The 18,525-nt window shown below is 33.3% G+C and overlaps 1 protein-coding gene across 14 annotated transcripts in view; it reads left to right on the forward strand.

Moving 5' to 3' along the window:
• Window positions 1-18,525, forward strand: part of LOC6045974 (whirlin) — a 193,500-nt gene that overhangs the window by 41,925 nt on the left and 133,050 nt on the right. For 9 of the 14 annotated variants that reach the window (XM_038252110.1, XM_038252112.1, XM_038252113.1 and 6 more), the window contains exons 2-4: window positions 226-800; window positions 5,056-5,237; window positions 8,872-9,010. In XM_038252110.1, coding sequence (XP_038108038.1) covers window positions 236-800; window positions 5,056-5,237; window positions 8,872-9,010 — 886 coding nt within the window. In that variant the 5' untranslated portion in view covers window positions 226-235. The remainder of the gene's footprint in view (window positions 1-225; window positions 801-5,055; window positions 5,238-8,871; window positions 9,011-18,525) is intronic. The other 5 variants (XM_038252111.1, XM_038252116.1, XM_038252117.1 and 2 more) reach the window with 5 other exon arrangements.

The following is an 18,525-nucleotide window of genomic DNA, read 5'->3' on the forward strand; positions in this document are numbered from 1 at the left end:
GGACCATTTCGTCGATTACATTTCACCCACTCCGGAAATTGCTGATAAATGCATTTCCGCGCGCGAAATCCAATCTGCATACTCTCTATCTCTCTCCCTTGCTCTCTGCTGTCTCCGTCCAACGGCACTTATCGGAATTGCTTTTCGCCGTATTTATAGCTATCACCGTGGTTCGAAATGGTGCTAATTGCGTTACGTTTTTGTCTCTCTCCCTCTTTTTTGCAGGTGTGCGGAAATGCGCTTAGGGGGCGCCCCCGGTGGCGGAGACCCCCTAGCGATGGGTGCCGGGAACGACTATGCCGAGCTGTGCGACCTGGGCCCGTCCCGGTGGAGCTCCCGGAGCGGCTACCAGCAGGTCTCGTCCCCGCCGGTCAACTCGATCTACCACCACACTGGCGGTGGCGGTGGCGTCGGCGCTGGTGTCGGCGTCGGCGTTGGTGGGCCCGGAGTCGGGAGCGGCGGCGGTTCGTCCTCAATGCTCGGCGGTGGCGGCGGTGGTGGTGGTGTCCCCGGCGGAACGTCCTCGTCGGCGGCCACGATCCGGTCCAACAGCTTCGAGGCCGAGGACGTCATTGGGCCCTACGGAAGTACCCGGATCGGCAACAGCACAAGTTCCCTGCGAGGACGTTCAGGTTTATATTATTCACCACCCGGTACTTCATATACAATAGTAGAAAGAGAAAGACCACACTCTCCTCACTATTATTATAACACAGCCGGTGTCCCTTCCAAAGGAGGTTCATTGCCAAGTAGAAGTAGTTATTTAGACTCAGCTAGCTTAGGTGTTTCAACTGGTGCAGGTAAAGCCTAGTCTTCTTCTGACAACAAACATTTTTTTAAAACTTTTGTCTTCCCCCCACCAACCCCCCGTTTCAACCCCATTTGTTTACTCTATCTATTTCTCTCTCTCTCTTTGTTCTCTTACCCTGTTTAATTTCACTAGTTCCGATTTAGCTAATCCACCCCTCTTAGACCATCTAGTGACGATCTAGTAAAATCAACCCCATCGTTGAATGTTGTTGCGTTACATTCTTATTATACCTCTTTCCCCCTTTTTGCTCGAATGACAACCCCTCTCTCATCACTCTAATGCATCTTTCAACCGTCTCGTAGAAATAGTCCGTACCGTGGTTACTTGCTCGTTTTAGGTCCTGGTGTTCTGTACCTACTACTGCTCGGCATGATACTAGTTTCGTCTACTTCTTCTTCTTTTCTCTGGGACGACTGCTACTCTTGTACTAGACTAGTGTAGAGATAGTGGGTTGTACTGTTATTTGGTCTTCTGAGTAGGACGCGGTAGTGAACTCTGAGTAGACGTTTGCAGTAGCGTTAGCCTCTGTAAGATAAGGTGACTCATCTACAAGATTTATTTCCCGTTATTTATTCTTACTAAAGATTGCCATGTAAAAAATGAGAAAAAAAAAAAACATTTAGAATTATTTCAATAGATATAATATCTTTTATAAAAAAAAGCATTTCGTGATCTTTGAAATAATTATTAAGTAGAACTTGGCAATTTCTTTTTTACATTTCTGATTGTTTTTCAAAAACATGTCATTCATTTTTTAAATTATTTGACTTTCAACTCTATTATATAATTTAAACATTTAAATTAAAAAAAACATCGTGGGTTTTGCTTAACAATCAAAGTTTTTGGAAAATAAAATCAAGACAACAAAATTTTTTGAAACTTTCTTTTCTTTTTGTATCCATTTAAACAGCAAATCCTGAAATATTTTGTTAAAAGGATTGTATTTAAAATACAAATTTCATGATAGCTACAAACTTATTACGATATGATTTTTGATTAACCCAAATTAATTAAAAAATATTCATTAACTTTTTCCGGTGGTGTTTTTAATTTACCAATACAACTTGAAAAATCATTGTATGATTTTAATTAAATTTAACTAACTTGGAAATAAATAAATAAATGGAACAATAATTATTTTGTAATGACAATTTTAAACAAGCTTTTTGAAAAAAGTGCATTTTTGTAATGTTGGTTAAAAATACTCTCAATAAAATAAACAGCAATATCTTAAGAATATTATCAGCATCTAGCTTCGTTTCTTAATTATTATTTTTTATGTATATAAAAAAATAAGCCTATTTTTACTATGTTTATATTTAGATAAAGATTTTCTAAATACAATATTTGTAAGCAATTTAAGAACAACTTTGGAAAGAATACAACGTTACTAATGATACGTTTATATTTTGATTTTTGTTTTTAACTATTTGAATTTGAAATTAATATTTAGGTCTCCCCATGTCCTCCAAATTTGAAAAAAAGGAGCTTAAATTTTTACGGAAGCTAAAAATGTTCATTCAAAAACCTGCACATTTCAACAGTTGGTCATATCTGAATAAAATTGTGATAAATTTTGCCATTTTTTGAAAATAAAGCATACAAATTTAATTTTAGTTGATTTGCCTTCTTCCTCTCTAGACCTTGACCGAGGAGGAAATACGCCGTTTCATAATAAATTATTGTAAGTTCTCTAAAAAAATAAAGTTAAATAAAGTTAAAATTCTTCTAATATTTCCATTAAAAATTATTTCTCAGATTTTTTAAAAACATTATTCAAATTGGAAAGTAAGAAATTACAGACAAATTTTAGCCTTTTCTGAGATTTTTAAAACGTGAGTTATTCATTGACAGTAAAATAAAAAATATATATATTTCAGACCTGAGCAGTTTAAAGTAGTTTTTTTTTCAAACTACATATTTGACTTTTAAAAACATTGTATTTTTTGGAATAAATAAACAAAATCACTTTCGGGATCATATAAAAGGAGAATGGGCAAATTTGTATGGGAGCTGGTCCAAAGATGTAATCGAACGGGACCAACTTTTTTCGAAAGATCCCACCGAGACATGAAAAATTACAAACTGTTGAAGTTTGAGCATTTTGTGTAAAAATGTACAAAAAATCGTATTTTTGCGATTTCTAAAAACATTCATAAAATCGCAATTTTATTATGGATTTCGATCATCTTGACTTCACTCGACGCGTATCAGCAAAAACTGTGAGTTCTGATATGTCTTAGCATGATTGAAACCTGACTTCTCTTGTTTCTACCCATTTGAACCGTTTGTGCAAGAGGCTTACCATAGAAACATGAAGATTTTGAAAACAGATCCTACCAAGACTGCAATTGTTACTACCAAGACTGCATTGTTGTAACAACTTAATGAAATGTTCTGGGTCATCCAAGAACTCCTTGGAGTTAAGACCGCTGTGTTTACCGCCGAAACAAGTAAGAGATCAGTGATCAGTGAAGGCAGACTGTATTGCTATATTCATGTCTCGGCGAGATCTTTCGAAAAAAATTGGTCCCGTTCGTGTACATGCTTGGATAAATTCCGCTTATTCTAATTTGAGCTGATTTATTTTTTGAAATTTCAGTGAATTCTAATTTCGTTTAGTTTTAATTTTTTTTCATAGTTTGTTTTACTCTACAAATGTATTAGCTTAAACAGCTTTAACATGATTTTTTATGTTAATTCTGTCTGAAACAAATACTTATGCTCTACAAGGACCGCTGAATAAACTAATTGTAACATGATTATTTACCAGTTAAACTAAACTGAAATAAGCGGTTTTTTTGTGTAAAAATCATAAATGCAAAATAGAAAAAAATCTAAATAATATTTTGTAATCGTCACAGTGTTCACAGTATTAATATTTTTGATCGATGAGCTCATCACAGTTGGAACAGTAGTCCATCGTCTAAACAATAGTTCTAAGCATGTTCTGGATCTGTCTGCTCGTATCCTCTCTTTGATTTAATTAACATTTTAGTAACATAGACCAATCGCCCGGATGCTATGTTGCTGGCCTCCTGTCACAACCACTACATTCTCTATCCTCTCACACGAATAACACATAAACACATTCTCTTACAGATTTATAGAATATTAATGCTCATACAAACACTCTATGCTCTGCGCCTAGCATCGTGAAGCATAACTACTCCTCCTTCCTCAGTCTCATCAGTAAAACCTTAATTTAAAACTATACATATCTCTCTCTAGATCTCCTCTCCGTTCTCCACTAAAACCACTCACTATCGTTTTCGTTTTTTTGCTAGTTCTGCTCACTAGTAGCATTACTGAAAATTCTAGTCTAGTCACCAAGTTTGAACCCCGTAGACCCTTCCCTTCAACACAAATGTGTCTTTCTTTAACCAATCTATTACTTTTTATAGATAAAATAGTTATCTGAAAATCTGGTCCAACCACTCTGCTTGCCATTATGTCTTGAAACAATTTCCGGGAGATCGAAAGGAGAATCAAATTCGATGTTTGATATGATGAGATTAAAACGATTTTCCCTTTTACAGTACAAAACACCTTACAAAACAAACACGCCACAAAAATCCCAACTCCCAACAATTCCCCAAACTACTATCCCTATGAATCCTCTAAATCTTTGTTGTATTTGCTCGAACTGTGTTCTTTCGTAGTGTGCGCGTGGAAACCCGTTATCGCCGAATGGTCCCTTTCCAGAAAAGAGAAAAGCTCGTTGCCGTTTAGTGGAAATAATTTAAGCAGAAAGTTTGTGAGTGTTCTTAGTCGTGCTGCCTGAACCGTTTGATGGTATTCTTCTTCAGATTCCCTGAACGTGCGTATTGTTGTGTGTTTCAAATTTCGAATAGTGAGTTCAACTACTACTTCTACAAACCACTTCCCTCCAGTTTTGAGATGAACCCTGTGTGAAACCCCCCGTCCAGTTATTTTTCGGAACGTTAGAAACTAAAGTTTCTCAAAAACCACCAAAAACCTCTTTCTCTCTCTGTCTAACCCGCCTGTGAACCCAGTTAGTAGGACTTTTTCTTTGAACCAAATAAAACAACTTCAAAACACAATTCGTAACGGGAATCTCTTCCACTTTTCCGCTTTTCTATTTCTTCTTTCTCTAAAAACCCCAAAACAAAAAAAAATACAAAATGATTCCAACTTTCCCCAACAAACCCAATCCCAATCCCTGAAAAAATAAATCCCAAATCCCCGTTCCCAAAATAAAACTAAAAAAAACATTGATTCAGGTACAGTTCCAAATTCAACCAGACATAATGGTAAAAAGCGGCCTATCTCGCCAGAGCAGGTCATAAGATTGTTTAACACAACCAGTTCATCTTCTTCAGTTCCTACTAGTTATCATAGTAACGGCACGCGCGATCGGGGCCGCCGAAGTCCTGCCAGCAGTCCGCCTTCTACCACCCACCAGGTAAGTAAAGGAGGAGTGGGAAAATGTCTCACCACTCACCACAAATATCACTCTTGCTCTCACATATTGTTCATACCAAAATGCTTTCAAATTATTCAATAAATGATACCTTGAAAACAATTTTTTTGATAGATTTGGTATCTTCAGCAATGCTGTAGGTGTTGATGAGAAGATGTCAAGAAGAAAATGTTTCAGCTGAAAATTAAACCCTATTTTCTATTTTTTTTATAAAGAATGCTACAATGTTTTTTTAATCTTTTTTTTTGTTTTGAAATGTTTAAGAAGACGTTGAATGCCATCTTTTAAATCTATATATATAAAAAATTTCGACGGTTTTGTTCGAACGCGAATCAATTCAACACGGAAAGTCGGATCGAGGTGCTCTTTGTTGCGTTGGGTTCGTATAAGCCCAAGGAAGGTTCTTACGCCAAAAAGTTACAACTTTGACCACTCTGGGACCGATTCCGGAGCATCTGCAGATTGTATGGGAAAAGTTACGTAAAATCAAATTTTGATCACAGGAGGCTAAATAAGCAAAAAAGTTAAAAACGTCAACAAACGAAAAAAGGCAGAACGAAGTTTGTCGGGTAAGGCTTGTTATTTATATTTTTGACAAACATCGTAAAATAATTACGAAAAAAATGGATTCTATTTCGAAATGTTGAATACAATTTTGAATCGAAATAACGTTTTTTGAATATTTTGAAATGGAAAGTTTTTAAATTAAATGATGTAAAATAGCTTAATTGATCATACAAAAAGCAGACCCAAGTTGTATTATTAATTTGGTTTGGTTAACTGTAAAAAAATTTATCGATGTAGATCGCGGTGGATACTTTTCCACCACAGTTTTTTGTGTGATCAATGTGATAGATGCTTTGGTGGATTTTTGACAGTTCGAATTTTTTCATGAAAATCTACCGCGGTTAACCAAAATCAAATTAACTCAAATGTTTAAGCCAAATCAACAATAGATCGTTGTTTGTAATTAATTGCTCGTTGTAATCGTTGTTTGTAATTAATTGCTAATTTTCAATTTTTTAAATTTTTCTTAGACTTGAAAGTTTTGAAATAGGAACAAGATCCACAACAGAAAATGACATTTATTTTAAAATCAATGGTTTTCGAAAAGGCCAACAAATTTATTCTTAATAGTTACAATGTACATTTTTAATTTGAGAAATAATTGAAAAATCTTAAACTTTAATTTTTAATTTGGTAAGAATCAATGAAAAAATGTCAATTATTTGAAAAAGGCTGAATAAATTATTTATTTATTTTTAAAATATTATTTGAATAATAATTTTGAATAGGCTGCATGCATGATTTTTATTACATTGAACATTTCAAGTTACATTGATTTTCTATAAATTTTGATCTTTGTTACATTGATTTTCTATAAATTTTGATCTTTGACATTTCATTTGACAAAGAATGAAAAAATGAAACTTTTATTTGCTAAACATCAAATAAAAATTGTCCAATTTGATTAAAACTTTTTTGCAAACTTCTAGGCAGGAAAATAAATGCAGTTGAGAGGAGAATAATGATTGTTTAATTTGATAGGTTAATTAAAATGCGGCATTAATTAACCTTTCAAATAAATCAAAACATGTTCAAAACAAGATTCTTTCAACACTTCTTTTTTTAGTTTTGGACTTCAAAATATTTTCTTTAAAATTCTGATAAGAAACTTTTTTTTTTTCAAACCTTGCCAAACAGTATAACTATGAAGGAATAAGGTTTAAATATGGAAAAATCAATTCTTTTTAAATGTATTTATGTATCTAAACGAACTTCTGAACAAATTTTCTTGCAAATCCGTGAGCTTTTTATTTTAATCTGCTCAAGAAACGTGAAATTTCTGGTTCAATATAATGTTTTTACTATCGACAAATTCTGACATATTTTTAAATGTTGATAAAGATAAGAAAATTCTTAGACTGAGCAAAGATTTGAAAATAAGAAAAATGAGTTCTATTTCTAAATGTGATTGATTCGGTTTCTTATGTTAACAAATGAATGTATCGTAATATTTTTTTTTGTGTTCTTTTTAGAAATTTATAATAACGCCCAAACTTTCAAATTGGATAAAAAGTGTTTTTAAAATTTTTATTATATATATTTTTTTTATAGAGATGAGATATTTTCTAAAAAAAAATTTACAAAATTAAAAATTACGATTTTTTTGCAAAAATATAGAAAACTGAATATGAAAACAAGTTATATGCATAGTTTTTTTGTACCCAACGAATGTTTGAATTTTATGCATAGTTTTATTTCATGACTTTTCTCTCAAAATGTTAAAAAATAGTCTTGAGAGATATAGAAACAAAATAATACATAGGGGGCGTCTACAAACCACGTGGACAATTTTTTTAATTTCAGACGTCTAACCTTGTGGAAAAATTGAATTTTAAGCCTTTTTGAAATGATTATCGATTATTGATCTCAATTATTTTTCGAAAAAGATCAGATAATTTTTAATAAGATCAGAAAATTGAGGGTTTTTTTCCTTAAAATTGAATTAAAAGTGGCTTTAATTCGAAAATGGTACACATAAAATAACCAAGCATACAATATTAAGCCCATTTGAAATATTATGATTCCAAAATTTTCAAAATATTTTTTTCGATATGCTCTAAAAAATAAACAAATGTTGCATTTTTCAACATTGAAAACTGGACCATTAGTTGCTGAGGTATTGGCATTAGAAAATGTATTAATATTTGGATGAGACTTAGAAACTTCAATTTTCTCGATTCTTTTTCTTTCATCATTTTCTTTCATTCTTTTCTTTCAAAACAAATATTTCCAGGGATGGACTAAAAAAATCGAAAAATGGGAATTTTTCAGTTCAAACTAAACATTAAGTGGTTATATCTTGAAAACAGTGCACTTAATCTAAAAATCTATAAAGTATTGCAAATTTGATTTTACTTTAAGTACTTAAGTCATTTTTTTTTAATTTTTTTCCAAAAACACTATTGAAAATCATAAATCGGCGGCAAATTTTTTGTACATATTTCTCTATGACTCAAAAGTTGCTGTTGTTGCTGTTGTCCCCTTAAACATATCAAAATATTAAAAAAAAAATTTGGGGGATTGATTTTTTATTTTTAAAATCCGAGCACCTATATTTACTGAATAGTCCTCATCTTTACCTAAAACTTTTCTCATGACACCAAATCTATCAGCAAAATCCTTTAAAAGTTACAGATTTTCTAATATTTTAGTACCATTTTTGTATGAACAGCTGCCAAAATTGTATGTAGTCTTGTATGGGTGAACCGATACCACAAAATAGCTTCTATGGTCATAAGGAAGGACCCCACAAAGTTTGACCCAATTAAAAAATACATCAAAAATGGTTGAAATCGGCCAATTTCAGAGAGAATCGCTCGTAAGGAAAAAATGTATCACAAATTAATTTGTGGTACATTACGCTTTTTTTAATTTGGCCACTCGACTTTTACCGTATTAGAGTGACAAAAATTTTAAATCAAATTGATACCAATTAAATAAATAAAAAAAAATCCGTGTTTGTTGAACAAATATTGTGAGCAAGAGTGATCATTAGACTAAAATTGGTCCGATTCATTATCATTCAAATCTTACTCTTTTCCCCCCACAGATCTATCGAGATCGGGAACGAGATCGAAGCATACCGAACATTCAAAACCTGATGACGCGAACGGTGAACATGTCCCGTGACCAGCAGACGGATGCCAGCCACGGGTTCGGCATCTGCGTCAAGGGCGGCAAGGATTCAGGTGAGTTCAGTTAGGACAATGATGTGGGTCCTCACACACACACACACACACGCGCGTGTGGACGTATGGAAGGAGTTCATTATTTGCATAGAAAGTTTGTCTGCCTGGGAAGTGTCACAGACAAAGCGATTGGAACGTTTTGCTGAGCTACACAGTTCAAGAGATTAAAAAAATAAGTGAGTCTACTAATCTGTGGAAAAGCGTTATCCCACATGGGAAAACAGTTGGAAAATGTTCCCCTAAACAAATAAAGCACTCCGCCTGACGGCAGCGCTCTGGATGTGAGCTTTTTCGTTTTGGATTGTTGGTTTTGCTCGACAGCAGGTAGATTCTCATTTCGATTATCCCTGTGCAAATTTGTGCCCTCGGGGAACAATCGGAAGGCTGGCCCGGAAAGGGAATCCGAAATCCGAATGGGGTCAGATGACAAACTCCGTTGTTCATCTTGCTACGTGATGAATGTGTGGTGAAAAAGAAGAAGAAAATTAATTGCAATTTAAATGTTGTGCCAGGAGCAGTTTTTGGGATCAATTTAAATTTTCTTGATTAATTTTGGCAGGATTTTTAAAAATCAAGAAAGAATGATAAATCTCGAATGTAGAACAAACAATTGAAATGCTAGACATTTAATTTCTAAAACTTTATTTCAAAAATGCTATTCAAGGGTTTAAACCGTACAACGAACACACCGATGTTAATTTATCTTTCCGTTTCGCTCTGGTGCAATGTTTGATTTCGAATTTTCATCAATCAGAGTTCGACACAAAAACCTCCCTGGTTGGATGGAAGATGAGATGGAAATCGGGTTTGGAAAGGAAAAGGAAGTGGTGATGGGGAAAGCTCCGTGATGAAAGAGTACAATTTTCATTTCGGAAATTCGATTTCTCGCCAAGTTTCTGTCAGAGGTTGAAATTGGAGAAGGAGACACAAAAAAGTGGGGGAGGAATCGAACCATTTTTTGCTGCTGGTGCGAGAGCAGATCAAGACCAGGTGTGATTGATGATGGGTAATTTAGTGCCGGTGGTGATTTTTGCTCTGAGTTTTTTTTGTTTTGAGAAAGATAGTTTTGGAGTGATATCAATCTTCATCAGAATCAATCTTCATCAGAACTAAAAACTAAAAACTAAAAACTAAAAACTAAAAACTAAAAACTAAAAACTAAAAACTAAAAACTAAAAACTAAAAACTAAAAACTAAAAACTAAAAACTAAAAACTAAAAACTAAAAACTAAAAACTAAAAACTAAAAACTAAAAACTAAAAACTAAAAACTAAAAACTAAAAACTAAAAACTAAAAACTAAAAACTAAAAACTAAAAACTAAAAACTAAAAACTAAAAACTAAAAACTAAAAACTAAAAACTAAAACTAAAAACTAAAAACTAAAAACTAAAAACTAAAAACTAAAAACTAAAAACTAAAAACTAAAACCTAAAAACTAAAAACTAAAAACTAAAAACTAAAAACTAAAAACTAAAAACTAAAAACTAAAAACTAAAAACTAAAAACTAAAAACTAAAAACTAAAACCTAAAAACTAAAAACTAAAAACTAAAAACTAAAAACTAAAAACTAAAAACTAAAAACTAAAAACTAAAAACTAAAAACTAAAAACTAAAAACTAAAAACTAAAAACTAAAAACTAAAAACTAAAAACTAAAAACTAAAAACTAAAAACTAAAAACTAAAACTAAAAACTAAAACTAAAAACTAAAAACTAAAAACTAAAACTAAAAACTAAAACTAAAAACTAAAAACTAAAACTAAAAACTAAAAACTAAAAACTAAAAACTAAAAACTAAAAACTAAAACTAAAAACTAAAAACTAAAAACTAAAACTAAAAACTAAAAACTAAAAACTAAAAACTAAAAACTAAAAACTAAAAACTAAAAACTAAAAACTAAAAACTAAAAACTAAAAACTAAAAACTAAAAACTAAAAACTAAAAACTAAAAACTAAAAACTAAAAACTAAAAACTAAAAACTAAAAACTAAAAAAAAACTAAAAACTAAAACTAAAAACTAAAACTAAAAACTAAAAACTAAAACTAAAAACTAAAAACTAAAAACTAAAAACTAAAAACTAAAACTAAAAACTAAAAACTAAAAACTAAAAACTAAAAACTAAAACTAAAACTAAAAACTAAAACTAAAAACTAAAAACTAAAAACTAAAAACTAAAAACTAAAAACTAAAAACTAAAAACTAAAAACTAAAAACTAAAAACTAAAAACTAAAAACTAAAAACTAAAAACTAAAAACTAAAAACTAAAAACTAAAAACTAAAAACTAAAAACTAAAAACTAAAAACTAAAAACTAAAAACTAAAAACTAAAAACTAAAGACGAAAAGACGAAAAGACGAAAAGACGAAAAGACGAAAAGACGAAAAGACGAAAAGACGAAAAGACGAAAAGACGAAAAGACGAAAAGACGAAAAGACGAAAAGACGAAAAGACGAAAAGACGAAAAGACGAAAAGACGAAAAGACGAAAAGACGAAAAGACGAAAAGACGAAAAGACGAAAAGACGAAAAGACGAAAAGACGAAAAGACGAAAAGACGAAAAGACGAAAAGACGAAAAGACGAAAAGACGAAAAGACGAAAAGACGAAAAGACGAAAAGACGAAAAGACGAAAAGACGAAAAGACGAAAAGACGAAAAGACGAAAAGACGAAAAGACGAAAAGACGAAAAGACGAAAAGACGAAAAGACGAAAAGACGAAAAGACGAAAAGACGAAAAGACGAAAAGACGAAAAGACGAAAAGACGAAAAGACGAAAAGACGAAAAGACGAAAAGACGAAAAGACGAAAAGACGAAAAGACGAAAAGACGAAAAGACGAAAAGACGAAAAGACGAAAAGACGAAAAGACGAAAAGACGAAAAGACGAAAAGACGAAAAGACGAAAAGACGAAAAGACGAAAAGACGAAAAGACGAAAAGACGAAAAGACGAAAAGACGAAAAGACGAAAAGACGAAAAGACGAAAAGACGAAAAGACGAAAAGACGAAAAGACGAAAAGACGAAAAGACGAAAAGACGAAAAGACGAAAAGACGAAAAGACGAAAAGACGAAAAGACGAAAAGACGAAAAGACGAAAAGACGAAAAGACGAAAAGACAAAAAGACAAAAAGACGAAAAGACGAAAAGACGAAAAGACGAAAAGACGAAAAGACGAAAAGACGAAAAGACGAAAAGACGAAAAGACGAAAAGACGAAAAGACAAAAAGACGAAAAGACAAAAAGACGAAAAGACGAAAAGACGAAAAGACGAAAAGACGAAAAGACGAAAAGACGAAAAGACGAAAAGACGAAAAGACGAAAAGACGAAAAGACGAAAAGACGAAAAGACGAAAAGACGAAAAGACGAAAAGACGAAAAGGCGAAAAGACAAAAAGACGAAAAGACGAAAAGACGAAAAGACGAAAAGACGAAAAGACGAAAAGACGAAAAGACGAAAAGACGAAAAGACGAAAAGACGAAAAGACGAAAAGACGAAAAGACGAAAAGACGAAAAGACGAAAAGACGAAAAGACGAAAAGACGAAAAGACGAAAAGACGAAAAGACGAAAAGACGAAAAGACGAAAAGACGAAAAGACGAAAAGACGAAAAGACGAAAAGACGAAAAGACGAAAAGACGAAAAGACGAAAAGACGAAAAGACGAAAAGACGAAAAGACGAAAAGACGAAAAGACGAAAAGACGAAAAGACGAAAAGACGAAAAGACGAAAAGACGAAAAGACGAAAAGACGAAAAGACGAAAAGACGAAAAGACGAAAAGACGAAAAGACGAAAAGACGAAAAGACGAAAAGACGAAAAGACGAAAAGACGAAAAGACGAAAAGACGAAAAGACGAAAAGACGAAAAGACGAAAAGACGAAAAGACGAAAAGACAAAAAGACGAAAAGATGAAAAGACGAAAAGACGAAAAGACGAAAAGACGAAAAGACAAAAAGACGAAAAGACGAAAAGACGAAAAGACGAAAAGACGAAAAGACGAAAAGACGAAAAGACGAAAAGACGAAAAGACGAAAAGACGAAAAGACGAAAAGACGAAAAGACGAAAAGACGAAAAGACGAAAAGACGAAAAGACGAAAAGACGAAAAGACGAAAAGACGAAAAGACGAAAAGACGAAAAGACGAAAAGACGAAAAGACGAAAAGACGAAAAGACGAAAAGACGAAAAGACGAAAAGACGGAAAGACGAAAAGACGAAAAGACGAAAAGACGAAAAGACGAAAAGACGAAAAGACGAAAAGACGAAAAGACGAAAAGACGAAAAGACGAAAAGACGAAAAGACGAAAAGACGAAAAGACGAAAAGACGAAAAGACGAAAAGACGAAAAGACGAAAAGACGAAAAGACGAAAAGACGAAAAGACGAAAAGACGAAAAGACGAAAAGACGAAAAGACGAAAAGACGAAAAGACGAAAAGACGAAAAGACGAAAAGACGAAAAGACGAAAAGACGAAAAGACGAAAAGACGAAAAGACGAAAAGACGAAAAGACGAAAAGACGAAAAGACGAAAAGACGAAAAGACGAAAAGACGAAAAGACGAAAAGACAAAAAGACAAAAAGACGAAAAGACGAAAAGACGAAAAGACGAAAAGACGAAAAGACGAAAAGACGAAAAGACGAAAAGACGAAAAGACGAAAAGACGAAAAGACGAAAAGACAAAAAGACAAAAAGACGAAAAGACAAAAAGACGAAAAGACGAAAAGACGAAAAGACGAAAAGACGAAAAGACGAAAAGACGAAAAGACGAAAAGACGAAAAGGCGAAAAGACGAAAAGACAAAAAGACGAAAAGGCGAAAAGACAAAAAGACGAAAAGACGAAAAGACGAAAAGACGAAAAGACGAAAAGACGAAAAGACGAAAAGACGAAAAGACGAAAAGACGAAAAGACGAAAAGACGAAAAGACGAAAAGACGAAAAGACGAAAAGACGAAAAGACGAAAAGACGAAAAGACGAAAAGACGAAAAGACGAAAAGACGAAAAGACGAAAAGACGAAAAGACGAAAAGACGAAAAGACGAAAAGACGAAAAGACGAAAAGACGAAAAGACGAAAAGACGAAAAGACGAAAAGACGAAAAGACGAAAAGACGAAAAGACGAAAAGACGAAAAGACGAAAAGACGAAAAGACGAAAAGACGAAAAGACGAAAAGACGAAAAGACGAAAAGACGAAAAGACGAAAAGACGAAAAGACGAAAAGACGAAAAGACGAAAAGACGAAAAGACGAAAAGACGAAAAGACGAAAAGACGAAAAGGCGAAAAGACAAAAAGACGAAAAGACGAAAAGACGAAAAGACGTTACATTATTTAAGTATCACGATTTTTTTATTTTGATATGGTGGCAGCTCTCTTTTAATTTGGAAAAAACAGAATCAAAAAAAAACAAATTTTGCTTTGGACCAAACCTACCAAACTATCTCGTGTCAATTTTCCATTTCCATAAACTTTTCCACACCCCTCGTCAGTCTCCACGACCTCAGGCGGTCCCCACGACATGCCTTTGCCGATGAGTCGTCCTAATCCGCTTTGTCGTGGCCGCTGTCACCAGCCGACGACGAATTAGGCAGCAAGAAACAACAACCCACCTACGCCTTAGCCCCAAACCCAGAAAAAGCAAGCAAATACCAACAGACTATGGCCTAGTCCTAGTCTGTCTTCATTGCCACAACTCAAAGGTGCCACCTACTTGTCCTACTTCTCCCCCTCCCATCGTCCAGGTCGGTCTCAGCATGGACTAGAAGAAAAACTTTGGCGTGTCCTAGGCTCGACAAATGACAAAGTGACATTCAAACGAAATCGAAAATAGTCGTCACTAGTGGTGTGTGAGAGGGGGGCAGGTTTTTGAGCATGGTGACTACTCACTATTAATTTGATAAAAAAAAAATTAAATGGAAATTTGCCAATTTGTTGCAAAATTAATCATAATATTCCTAACGGTATCCAAAATGTCCGATATTCCAGTAATTTTCTAATAAAAATCTTGTTCAACATTTGAGTAGTCACCCTCAACAAGAACAAAGACCTCGCCCTCATCGTCACTAAACGACAAACCCACCAACAACAGTTTAGTAAGTTTAAGATAAGAACGAAAAAATCTCGTTTGTCTCTAACGGCACCAAGCACCACCGAGCTGAGATGAAGAAAAAGCGGCCTTTAGCCGCCCACATCCTTTGTCCCAAAACCCCCCCTTCCCCCTTCTAATGCCACCGGAAGTCCTTTCCCAATGACGACGACGACGACTTTATCCGACATGACCGACCAACCGACTACGACAGCCAGAGCACCAGCATCAGAGCCGGTACAAAAGACTCGAAAGAATCTGGGACAATCCAACGGAGGGCACGCGGCAGCCGGGTCGTTGTCACCCACATACAAAGGACTTACACACACAGAGGCAGACTCATATGAGTTTCCTCTTTGCCATTCAATAATGAGATGAGATTGAGGTCTGCTGGATGCTGAGGGTTCTTTTTTTCTGCGAAGGCTTAGGCAGTCGTTCAGCGGATCTGTTTTTTTTTTTGGGGTTTGGAGGGTGCTGTGAGATTCGACGTTCCTTCATTCCACGTGTGAGACAAAAAAGAAACGAATGGAACACGGTTAGGTAGTGGAAAAAGAGATAGTAAGAGGAAAAGTGCCTTTTTTGGTCACAAATCATACTAGATTTTGCCTTTCTCACTGAGGTAAGGCTATAATCCTGCTCTAAAAATAAACTTTGTATAAAAACGTCGTAGACACACCTTCATGTATACATATCGACTCAGAATCGAAAACTGAACAAATGTCTGTCTGTATGTGTGTGTATATGTGTGTGTATGTATGTATGTGACCAACAAACTAGCTCATGTTTCTCTGCACTGGTTGAACCGATTTGACCCGAACCTGTTGCATTCGACTTGGTTTAGGGTCCCATATATCGAGTTTTATACAGATTGAAGTTTCGATTAAAAGTTCAAAAGTTATGTATAAATATTTGTTTTCACATATAGCCGGATCTCACTTAAATGTATGTAAACTATGTCCGGGTCTACCATCCGACCCATCGTTGGTTAGGTAATCAAAAGACCTTTCCAACGAGTCTAAAACATTGAAGATCTGGCAACCCTGTCTCGAGATATGGCCACTTAAGTGATATTTATGTATTGTTTTATTCCGGATCTAAAAAATAGATGAAATTTGTGTACAACCCCATCAAATCAGTCATTGTTGGTAATGAGTGAGGAAGGCTCCAACCACATAGGTGGATTATGTTAGTTTTTTTTTCAGTTTTTAAGGGTGCAAAGTTGTTGGAAGAAAGATGTTGTCTTCCTAATCTAAAATTGTCAAAATAACGGACCCAATCCTGCAACATTTTGATTGTAATAAAAGTTAAACTTTGTTGTTAACCCTCTACTGCCCAATTTTTTTCGATTTTTTTATTTTTCCCGTGTTTAGGAAGTCATTCTGAGCAATTTTTGTTCTACGAAAAACTTAACTTCTCTTGTTTTATGTTTTTCTTGTGTTATTTTTAGTATTTTAATTTTCATTTATCTTGTTTAGTTTATGTTTGTTTTTGGTAGTATTTGGCCTACTCTAACACCTACTTTTATTACATTACAATTTTTTCATGTTTTGGCGATTTTTTAACATCGAAGCCCGTCTAAAGGCGGGGTTAGGTTGTAAAGGGTTAATAGTGTTGAAGACCAAAATTATATAGAAAGATTCCGTAATTTTGAAGATACTAAAATGTCTGTAACAAAAATCTTGGTGCAAAAGCTCTGGTCCTTGCTCCGTTAAAGATCTCATCGATGTAAAACGTATTATAGCTTGATCATTTGTAACACTCTTCTTTCTTTATTTGAAAATTCTTTGCTGACAACTCGGTGTCCATTTGCCATTTTACTTTTTTTACAAAAAAAAAAAAAATGTCCTTATAAAAATGTAATAATATTAATGTGTGATTAAAACATGCCAAATATAGGCACTCTTTGACAACGGGAAATGGGGTCGATATTTATAGTTTGTGATCTCAAAAACATCAATTATCTTAACATAATCACCCCCACATTTTGTAAGTAAGCGTAAGTGTTTCTTTATTTCTTTCTTAAACTCTTTGCAATTGAGAGAAAAATATGAAAAAATAAATATTTAAAACTATTTTTTTTTCTATTTTAGCATTTTATTTTTTAGTTTTTTCCCAGCGTGTCGGATTTTTTCCAATTTTGTTTTTGATTTACAATCAAATAGGACACAAAAACAGATCGATAGCCTTACAAAAAAAAAAAAAAATCATGAATACATTGTTATGAATTTTGGAAAAAAATATTGTAATGCAGTTATGATCTAGTAATTATGCAGTTATGTACTTCAATAAAATCATTGTCACAAATATATTCTGAATTTAAATTAATTGAATTCAGTAAATTTTTGACAGAAGCATAACTGCAATAATGCATAAAGCTTTTTGGGATAGTTTCTGTCTTTGAATTTTGAAAATTATGAAACAGCAATTCCCCATGAAAACAGCAGTGAAAAAAGTTGATTTTATCCCGTTTTCGCCATTTTGTCAATTTAGCTTATAGTGCGTTGAAAAACCCAATTTTTATTTTCAAAAAAATCATGTCATATCTGATAAAAGTTTTGTCACACATAGGCTCTTTGTTCCAGACACCGTCAAAACGCCATTTCAATGTTTCTAACGACCTTTTAAAATGATAAGCTAGATTTTTAGATCATAAATTTGTTTTTCCTCAAAAGTCTAATAACTTTTAATTTGCGTTCAAGAGAGCTAAATTCCGTTGAAACGACGAGAAGTTAATTTTTTGAATGTGGTTTTTGCGAAAATCGATGAAAATGGCCATTCATGGACCACCCTAACATGACTTAGGTCAAACCAAAAAATAAGGGTGTAATTATTCCGGCCACGGAACCCCCAGTCCAATTAAGAATTGATCCCAGCACTTTTGTTTTAGAAGATTATTAAATAAATTTATTCTATGTTCTTATTAATTCATTTATTTCTTGTAGCTTTAACCTTCTTGGTCATTCGCGCCCTATTTATTCTATAACACTAATTGAATCATTTTATCATTAATTAATATTGTTTTAAAGATGCATAAATCCGCATATTTTTCCCATTTTTTAGTAAACCACTTTGTTTAATGTTTGCAAAAATCCCAAAATTGATTTCATTAAAAAAATCCTCATGAAATTTGATAAATTTGCTTATTATTGAATGATTACAATTTTTTTCAATAAAAGTCCTAAATAAATGGATGATTTTATGAATATCGAAACATAAAGATAAATTAATTAAAATTCATGATTTTTTTTTAAATTTTTACCAGCAATTTTATCGAATATTTTCGAACGTGGGATTTAAAATTTGAATTAATTTGAAAGAAAAAAGCCAAGCAATCTGAGGTATAACCTGTTATGTTTTTAAAAGATATGTATAATTTTTTTTAAAGATTATATTGAGTTCGAATGACTTAGTACCTATAAAGAATGTATCT

Source organism: Culex quinquefasciatus, chromosome 2, assembly GCF_015732765.1.
Source record: "Culex quinquefasciatus strain JHB chromosome 2, VPISU_Cqui_1.0_pri_paternal, whole genome shotgun sequence".
Classification (NCBI taxonomy): domain Eukaryota; kingdom Metazoa; phylum Arthropoda; class Insecta; order Diptera; family Culicidae; genus Culex; species Culex quinquefasciatus.